Raw genomic sequence first — 9,825 nt, 5'->3', positions numbered from 1 at the left:
TTTTAATGGAATTTTGAATTTTCCTATCACAAAACTTCTTAAGGTTTTTGTCAAAAATGATTTGAAATGCCACATAAAATGATGTACTCACATCCCTCACTACCACCTCCAAATAACTGGATTACATAAATAAAACATTACATGAAAAGTGCTTTGCTACAATTTATGGGAAGTAGCTTCAACAAGAGCTGGCTCATTGTGGAAAACTCAACCTAGCTTTTTCCTTATCCTTTTATTCTATACAGGGAGTGAAATTTATGTCAGTTTAAAAAAATCTATTACTGTTTCTCATAACTGAATCCATTATTTCTCTCCATGATCCATCAGGGTAAAGACAGGAATAATAGATTGCTTTAACAGAACCTTGAACATAAATGTCCCCAAGAATCCAACACAGTGAGTTAAACAAGTTTCACATGCTATTAAAACAGGAAAGGACAGCCACTTTGTTTCAAAACCAGATCTTACTACAAATTTATTATTATTAGCTACCACAAAAAAGTACATAGCATTTGAATTTGCACAATAAAATGGGAATATTTCCATTCATATATATATATATATATATATCTTCCATAATATATATTCCCAAATGAAATCTGTCCTGAAGAAATTAAGTCAGAAAAAATAGAAAATATTCTTTTTATTATTATCACTTTAACCAACTAGTTGTTGAAAATCTTCTCTTTGCTTAGATTAGACTAGATAACTGGAAGTGAATACTTGAAGTTATTTCATTCCATTCTCTATCATCTGGTTAAAATATTAATGCTTACTTTTCTGAGTGCTTATACAGTTTTTAGCTCCATGTGATCCAGATTAAAGTCTTCAGAAATGCTTGAGATGTACATAGATTAATTCCAACAGTTAATTCCTCTTAGATGGTGTTGTTAATGGACATCTATCCATCAACTAATCTCTAACTTTATTTGAATAAACAGCTTGTCTTGAAGAAGATCATATCCCAGCTCCAGTGCTTTACTTCTAAGCCGTTCAACACTCAGCTCTCACAGTACCTGTACTGTTTGTTGTCCAGACTTGGACATAGGACTTGTGCTTGCTATCAGCTTTCTCTCCCCAAAACATGAGAATATTTTCATGATAATATTTTTATGGATAATGCCTAAGAGTGAGGCCACTTTTCTCTTGTTGACTAAAGTAGAACAAAGAGCCTAAGTTACTACCAATGGGAATCTGTGACCACAGGTACACAGACAACAGACAATGCTTGTGGTAGACTGGAAAGTTTGATAGGGTTTGAGTCTTAAGTAGCGTGATGGCTAGGTACACTTGGCAACTTGATACAACCCAGACCACACTGGTCAGAGAAGCTCAATGATGTGCTGTCTATATTGGATTGGCCTGTGGACGTGTCTATAGAGAATTGTCTTTGTTAAGTTAATTGATCTAGAAAGATCCAGCCCATCGTATGACACACTATTCCCTAGGCAAAGGGTCCCAAACATTTTAAGAATATAGAAATTGAGCTGAGCACAAGCAAGCAAATGAGCAAGCCACATATGCATGTACTTATTTCTCTCTCCTCTGAGCTGTGGATATGACGTAACCAACTGCTTCAAGCACTTGTCATTGTGACTTTCTGCAGTGATGAACTGACCTGAAAGACAAAAACACTTCCTCCTCTAAATTGCTTTTTTAAGGACTTTTACCACGGCAACACCAAACTGCTTATGGTTAGTCCTTGGTGCCTTGCCCCCTAGTTTCTAGTTAAACAAAAAAAGATTTTTCTTTTTTTATTGCCAGCAGATTTTTGTGACTATCTAGATATTCTCTTCTCTCTTAAAGAAGGATAAAAGGTAAACTTGATATACCCTGTTTCATTTTGGGAAATTCATTCAGTGCTGTGCAGTAGAAGGTCTGGAAATAAATAAATCTGACGTTAACGTCACTTTAGGCAGAATATTCAATACACTAAGAAAACAGAGACGTTCTTGCCAAGGTTAGAAAAAAATTAAGAGACTAAAAAACTTCCTGTCTCTACAGACAAAAGGTATAACCAAGATCAGACATTATCCCAAGACTCAAGAGCTGAAGCAGGACTTAACCTGCTGTGTAGCCAATTTAAAACTAGCCTGTGTGCCAAAGGAACTTGTGATTCTCACTGAAAACATGGCAGCAATCTTCCAGCTCTCCTCTGGCTCTCCTAAGCCACATAAATATCTATTTCTCAGAGCAGGTGATCAACATGGTGGCTCCCTCATATTCCCCAACATAAGCATTCATCAGCTTTGCAACCTGATTCCTGACACTGAACAATTAAAGCTAATGCAGACGATTCTCTGATGACACATACTGAGGTACAGAAAAACGCCATCATTTCCTTCTACAAAATGAAAAAGATTTTAATTCTTTTTCTCAACAGCTGCTTCATTTTCTTCTGCGTAGGAAAAACATGTGCAATTACTTCAAGTCCAATCAAGTCATTTAACATGGCTTTGCCATCATTGTAGTTACAGGATATTTTATAAAGAGAGGGGGAAAAAAACCTCAAAGCACAGGTCCTGCTGTGCTGCAGAGCAATCAAATTCCTTCATAATAACAGCCTGATGGGATTCAGCAATTTGAGGAGTAATGAATAACCAGTCTAATCAGTAAACAGGAAAATGCTACAACCGTTACTGAGTAAAAACTATCATCTGTTGATTCTCTTGATCGGCATTTCCAACAATAAATAGAAATATGAGTAGTTCTTCAAAGGAAAAATAATTTCATTTCATGTGTTTAATTGTACCAGGCAGTGAGAAAATGACATATCATCTTAGACTGTCCTGCAGTGTGCCCTAGTCAGTAAAACACAGAGATAATTTTTGTTAATGTATAATACACGGCTGAGCTCACCCTACCACCTGAATATGTCAACTGATTTCACAGTTGGTTTATAAGATTGTATTTCTGGAGAGATGGTTCTGATTTTTTTCACATCTTCATTATATTTATTCTTTTTCTTCAGTGTTCATTTTATGAAGTTATAAATCATAGTTATGAAATTATATTTGTATCTGAATATGAAGAATCAATTTCAAAGTAGTATTCAAGTTGCCTGTACAGGGTCTCAAATTTTGGCCGCTGTTTAGGCTCTGCATCCCAGCACTGCAGCATGATGCTGTAGAACTTCGTTGGACAGTTAGGTGGTTGCGGCAGTCTGTAGTTTTGACTCAACATCTGAATTACTTGAGCACCTGTCATACCTAAGAAACATATAAAAGAACAAAAAAAAATGGACAATCAGAGACTTCAATTTATAGACACTAATCTCTGGGATACAAAGCAAATTCTTTCCCTTAATAGAGCCACGAGATCTACCATCTACTTGCCAAGATGTAGACATTAAACTAAAATCTGCAGAAAGTAATGTCTATAAGACTGCAATTCAAGAGCAAAGGAGAAGAAAGCAATAAACCACCTCATTAATGCAAATTATCGCCATCAAATTTTATCTCTCGAGCTCCTACAGGCACATGGTATGGTCAGCCTCATAACTCTGCCCTCTAAGTCTGGGAAAAGCAGTTAAAGTCACATCTAAGCAAGTGACCTGCAGCGGAAAGGCCCACTTCTGAATTAATCACTTACCACTGTAAGGCATTTTGCCGTAAGTAATGATTTCATAGAGAAGGATTCCAAAAGACCACACATCAGACTTAATGCTGAATTTATTAGTACGAATGGCTTCAGGTGCAGTCCACTTCACTGGCAGCTTTATTTCGTGTTTAGATTCATAGATGTCTTCATTATCTACCTGTTAATGTATCAAGGATTCAAGCCAAGTTAACGATTTGTTGTGCTGCCCTCGTTTATTTATAATCTGTTTCACATGAAAATTTACAGGGAAATATTCAATCGGAGCTTAGATAAATTTCTATTACAATATCAAGTATTATGAACTGGATATTAAAATTAGAAGAGTCAGTGTGACATCATTAGCAAGATGTTTCTTGAGAACTTACAGTGTGCCCATAATAGCCATGGGGGAGCATCAATCGATTGCATGCAGGAGAATTGTGGTGATTTGGATTTACATCAATCCTTTACAAATTTAAAAGAAGGAGGAGGAGGAGGAGGAAGAAGGAAGAAGAAAGGAGAATGAGGAAAAGATTAAAAGGAGGAAAGAATGCCTGGTTTCTTTAGCTGCTGGTATTGAAGAGCTCCTAACGCTAGAGAGAAGGCTCAGCAGTTAAAAGCATTTGCTGCTCTTGAAGAGAAACCAGGTTTGGTTCCCCGCACTTATATGGCAGCTCACAAATATCTATAACTCCAGCTCTAAAAGATTTGGGGCATTCCGGCTTCTGTGGGCACTGCATCCATGCATGTGAGGCACAGACATACACACAGGCAAAAATAAGCATGTACATTAAATCATTTAAACCAATTGCTAATACCAAAAAGCAGTATCTAAATAATTTAAGTTAGTTTAACAACATAGCTTGTTTCTAATTAATTTCTAAAAAAAAAAGAAAGAAAAAAATGATATGAAAAGAAATCTTTACCTGTTGTTTCATTTCTACATTCATATTTTTAGTAGATGACTTGGAAATCTAAAGTCCAGATGTAAATGCTTCCTATGGTGGCATTTTATTGTTGTCTTTGGATCAATATCACACAACGGGGTGAGTATGGGAAAATAAAACTCCAACAGTTCAGTTTTTGAAAGATGGATCAGTGGGCGAAACGAGTTCTGGGCAAGATGATCCCCAGCACCTCATAAAAACCGGGTGATTGTGGTGCATGGCTGTAACCCCTTTGCTGAGGGTGGAGGGAACGCAGTTAGGTCCTGGGAATGGGTTGCCAGCCAATCTAGCCAAAATGATAGGCTACAGTTGACCATGAGAGACCCTACAGCAAGACACATAAGGGACCAAGACCAGGTTGGCACGCAAGCAGGTTTGGATGAGAAAGGAGACCAAGAGGGGTAACAGGAGGGAGGGAGGGAGGGATGGGAAGGAGGGATGAGGGAGGGAAGAGGGAGGGGGAAGGTAAGAGGAGGAGGGAGGGAGGGAGTGAGGGAGGGAGAGAGGAGAGGGAAAACTTGGAGCATGAATTAGGTTGGTAGAGTAAGGTAGAAAGATGGACGATCTGAGAAGCAGTTTGGGGGTGAGGGGATGAATTTGATCAAGATATGTTGCATGAAATCTTCAAAGAATTAATTAAAAACATTTTAATAATTTGGAGAAATGACTAAAGAAGAGATCTCAGTGTAAACTTCTGGCCTCTACATGTACTCATGCACACAAGAGAACAAGTAGACACACATATATAAAACAATCACACGCCCATATATATGTGTGTGTGTGTGTGTGTGTGTGTGTGTGTGTGTGTGTGTGTGTTTATATATAAGCATACACAAAGTTTCTGACTGCTGCAGAGTCATGGCAGCATGGCCTTGATGCATTGTCAAGTGAGCAAAGATAGATCCAGTCTACTGCTTTCTGGGAGAGATGTGTGAGAGTAAGTAGGTGCTGCTAGTAGCATATGAAAAATAGACCATAAATTCAGCCACAAACTTAATTACATATTTATTAATCTACATGATCATTGTTTTTCCTGCATTGCCCCGCCCTTTTTGAAGAAATAGAAAAGAAAAATATACTGTCTGTAAGGTCCTGGAGTGCTTGCCTTTATCAATGGACCGTAGATGAACAACGTGGCTATGTTTATTTGTTTTGTATATGTGGCTTTGTTACTTTTGCTACAGTTATTGTTTCGAAAAAGGAGTCTCACTGAAATTCAAAGTCTAACCTTGAATCCAAACTCCTCTTGCCTCACCCTCCTGAGTGTTGGGGTTCCAAGTGTTTGATACCACACTGAACTGAGAAATATAGTTTTAAATAATAATCATGAACTTAATGGTCTATTAACCTGTTTGGTATTTAACATACTCTAAGAATTAATGAAAAGAAAAGAAAATCTACCTTAAAAACTCTTGCAAGTCCAAAATCTGCTACTTTGTAGATATTATGTTCACCAACAAGAACATTTCTTGCAGCCAGATCCCTGTGGATGTAGTTTTGGGACTCCAGATAGGCCATTCCGGAGGCCACCTGTGATGCCATGTCTACCTGTTGAGCCAGATGGATTTTTGACCCACCGTCATCTAAACAAAAGGAAAATGAGAGATTATCCTGCAAAGCATTGAACTACCAAAGTGAATTCTGAGAATTTCTGAGAATTCTGATGAATCAATCATATGTGAAACGACACCATCCCAACACAGGTTTGTGTGTTTTCAGAAACACACATCGCTGACTTGCCTCTTCATGGAAACTGTCATTTGGGGACTTCTGTCTTTTTAAAAGTCTTTACAGGATAGAGAAATGGCTCACTGGATGAGAGCCTAAATTTTAGATCCCCCCAAAAAAGTTCTGGTCATAGTTGCAATAATTTCAGATGCCTGTAATCTCAATGAGGGGGGGGGGGCAGAAACAGGAAGAGCCAGATGTTGTTGGCTCACAATGAGTAAGCTCCAGACTCAGTGACTCTGTCTCAAATAATAAAGTGGAGAGTTATTGAGGAAAGCACTCAATATTGACCTGTGACTACACACACACACACTACATATATATATATATATATATATATATATATATATATATATATATACAGTCAGTTTTATAAACAGGAAAACACTCTGCATGGTTTACTTTATTCATCAAACTCATGAAATAGCAACAAAAGAACAGACTAAACCAAAGAAAAGTTTTCATTCTTTCACCACACTTTTTTAAGAATTAGATCACTGGTAAAATTTAAGGGTTTATCACTTATAAAATGTATACATCACACTTACACCTACATACATAATGCATTTTTAATTTCTTTTCATAGCTTGCTATTCTCAGAACAGGTTGTACATCTCTCCAGATACAGACACACCTTAAATGGACAGAAACTCACCTACTGCTCATTTTACATAACTAAGTACAGAAATTTACATAGTGGAATAGGCTTGCTCATTAGTAAAAGTGTCCAGTGCTAGCTATGGAAACTGAGATTTTCTAAGTCATCCTCAGGCTAAGCTACCACACTGTTGGCGAGTACCTGCAGACATCTACAAAACTGAGGTTATTTCACAAAAAGGCATACTCCTATTCTCCTTGCCTTCCTAAGTCAAATATTATTTCATATAGTTGGCTGGACCTGTGGTCATTAGGTTTAGGCATAAGCCCTGACTTCAGAGAGAGCTACAGCACAGGAGATAGAAGACCGATATAACACCAGGGTAGTAGATGTGATGTCAGGGTTACTCTTCATATTGCATTGTAACATTGAGCAATATGATTAACATCCCAGTACCTTGGTGTCTCCAAAGTATCTATTGTTAAAATAAAATTTCAAAGGAATTTAATATGTGTAAAGCACTTTACACACCGTCAGGTACTTAAAAGAGCCCAATAGATCCTAGACGTTAATATTATCATTGCACCTGTGTGAAAGTGAAGCAGTTTTAATTACCCAGTGATGTATGGGAATTACCCATGTGAAGTTGGCTGAAAGAAGATAAGCCCATGGGCCAGGGTTGCAGTTAAACATACAAATGTAATGGTCATGTTAATGAGTGTGTTAGATTCCTAGGAAGAAACACTTTTCATGAGAACATCAACATTGAGAATCAGCAGAGAAAAGTAAACCTTCAAGAAAACTGGGAAGAATTAACCAGAAACAAGAAAGATAGGGGTGTTGTAACAAGTCAAAGGCCTTAAGAGAAAACTACCATCATAGTCAGATGGAATAAATCTAATCTTAGTTAGATTTGATAAATTTTAGTTAGATTAGATAAATCTTCAGTTCTGATCCTTAAATCTCCCTCAACTCTGAAACTACAGGGATAAATTTCACAATGTTTAAGTCACACAAAGAGAAAAGTCTAAGTCCTCATGTCATTTCTTAGAGAAAGACACCCAAAGAGCAATTTATCCATATGAAAAATAGTTACTTTTGCATGCAAGGTTACAAAAGCTTTAAATTGTATGCTATAGTCTCTAACATCAATTGCGCAGTTGAAAACAAAATGTTATCATGAAGATTAAATAAAACTCAGCATGGACAAAGCATCACATTCTGATGGCCACAGCAGTCTACCTTTTGATATCAATAAGGAACTAAAGGTATAGGTACTAGGAGATGCTGATGATTAGCCAACAGCTCCCACTGACCCTTGCTTCCTAGGCATCATCCCCTTCCCTTGGTCTGGGATGGACCAAGTTACACATTTAACTGATGCAATGTGGAAAAACTGAAGGCACAGAATTTCCAAGAAGTAGTCACAAGGGGCTGTGCCTCTGTTGTAAGGATGCTCCTTTGCTTTCTCACTTGCCCACACTACTTGTAACAAGCTGCCACGTTATGAGCTGTCCTGTGTGATAAAGAGAAGAAGACAACCTCTCACCAAAACCCAGCAAGAAACTGATTTCCTCAACAGCCCAGGATGAGCCAGCTCCTGCCAGCAAGATGAGTTGGTTTGGAGATAGATGCCTCCCTGTTAGAAGTTTGAAATGATTTTGGCAAATGCTGACACCTTTGCCATGATTCCTAAGCTCTGAAACCCAGAGAGCTACAACTACATTCCCGACTGTCTTCGTAAGGGTCATTATTGCTGTGACAAAACATCATGATCAAAAGCAACTTGGGAGAGGAAAGGGTTTATTTCACCCACAGTTCCCTATAAGAGTTCATCATCAAAAGCAGAGAGGGCAGGAACTCACACAGGGCTGGAACCTGGAGGCAGGAGCTGATGCAGAGACCATTAAGGGGTGCTGATTACTGGCTTGCTCCTCATGACTTACTCCGTCTGCTTTCCTATAGAACTCAAGCCCACCAGCTCAGGGATGGCACCTCCCACAATTGGCAAGGTCTTCCCCTATCAAACATGAGTTAAGAAAATGCCCTATAGGCTGGCCTTCAGCCGGATCTTATGGAGGCATTTTCTCGATGAGGCTCCCTCCTCTCAGATGACTTTAGCTTGTGTCAGGTTGGCATAAAATTAGTCAGCACACTGACTATAGCAAGTGGCATAATGAATGTTTGCAAGGTAACAGCAGACAACTAATATAGGCTGGGGAACAATATCAATGCTATCCATGGCATTAAAGCAGAACCCGTGGCCCCAGACATTCACTTTAAATGGGTTACTAACCTTCTTGGGCCTCTTTCTTTAATTGTAAATGAAGAATATTTGCCTCATAAGGTATTTTTTTAAAATGAGCTAAGTTCATGCTTGTAAGTAATTTGGCTAAACACCTGACACAGAAAGCCGTACATCATTTTTTTTATAAGAAATAATGTCCATGTCCTCCCCTGTTGTTACCTCTGGCATCTGGTTTTCAGCAAATCACCTAATTGTGTGCACAGCCCAAACACAAACTGCTGCTTCCTGTCATGTCTACCTTCACAGGGCTTTCGACTACTCTAGGAACAGGCTGTAGAGTAATCCAGGCGTGTTTGAGGCTGAACTGCTATGATCCCAGAAGCTGTTCTGTGCTGCCTGCCTAAATATGCTTTGCTTATGCCTCTAAACACACAAGAGTAGAGGAGGATGGAGATGCTCCAGGCTCCTGAGGAGCAACAGTTATGTGCTCCTGCTTGACTGAGCGGATCCCTAATGAGCACCCGCAGCTTAGGTCCACTTCAGCACACAGTGCATGAAAACCACGAACCACTCATCGGAACCCAACTTATAAAGACAGAAAATGTGTGTTACTTTTTAAGGGGTACATAGATATCTGATATTTCTAGGATTTTGGGAAATACTTATTGAGAAAAAAGGAAGCTCAACATGCTAAATCAAATAAAGATATTTTCTTCCCTCGAGTT

The 9,825-nt window shown here is 38.5% G+C and overlaps 1 protein-coding gene across 3 annotated transcripts in view; it reads right to left on the bottom strand.

Annotated features, from left to right (window-relative positions):
- Positions 1-579: 579 nt before the first annotated feature.
- The window catches only part of Frk (fyn related Src family tyrosine kinase), a 144,849-nt gene continuing 135,603 nt past the window's right edge, over positions 580-9,825 (bottom strand). For all 3 annotated transcript variants that reach the window (XM_038340746.1, XM_038340747.1, XM_042055557.1), the window contains 3 exons: positions 5,928-6,109; positions 3,592-3,757; positions 580-3,209 (listed from right to left, as the gene is read on the bottom strand). In XM_038340746.1, the coding sequence (XP_038196674.1) occupies positions 3,001-3,209; positions 3,592-3,757; positions 5,928-6,109 (557 nt within the window). In that variant the 3' untranslated portion in view covers positions 580-3,000. The remainder of the gene's footprint in view (positions 3,210-3,591; positions 3,758-5,927; positions 6,110-9,825) is intronic.

The sequence above is a fragment of the Arvicola amphibius genome, chromosome 8, assembly GCF_903992535.2.
Source record: "Arvicola amphibius chromosome 8, mArvAmp1.2, whole genome shotgun sequence".
NCBI classification, from domain to species: Eukaryota; Metazoa; Chordata; class Mammalia; order Rodentia; family Cricetidae; genus Arvicola; species Arvicola amphibius.
The sequence above is the reverse complement of the archived record's forward strand: the minus strand, read 5'-3'. Positions and strand labels throughout refer to the sequence as shown.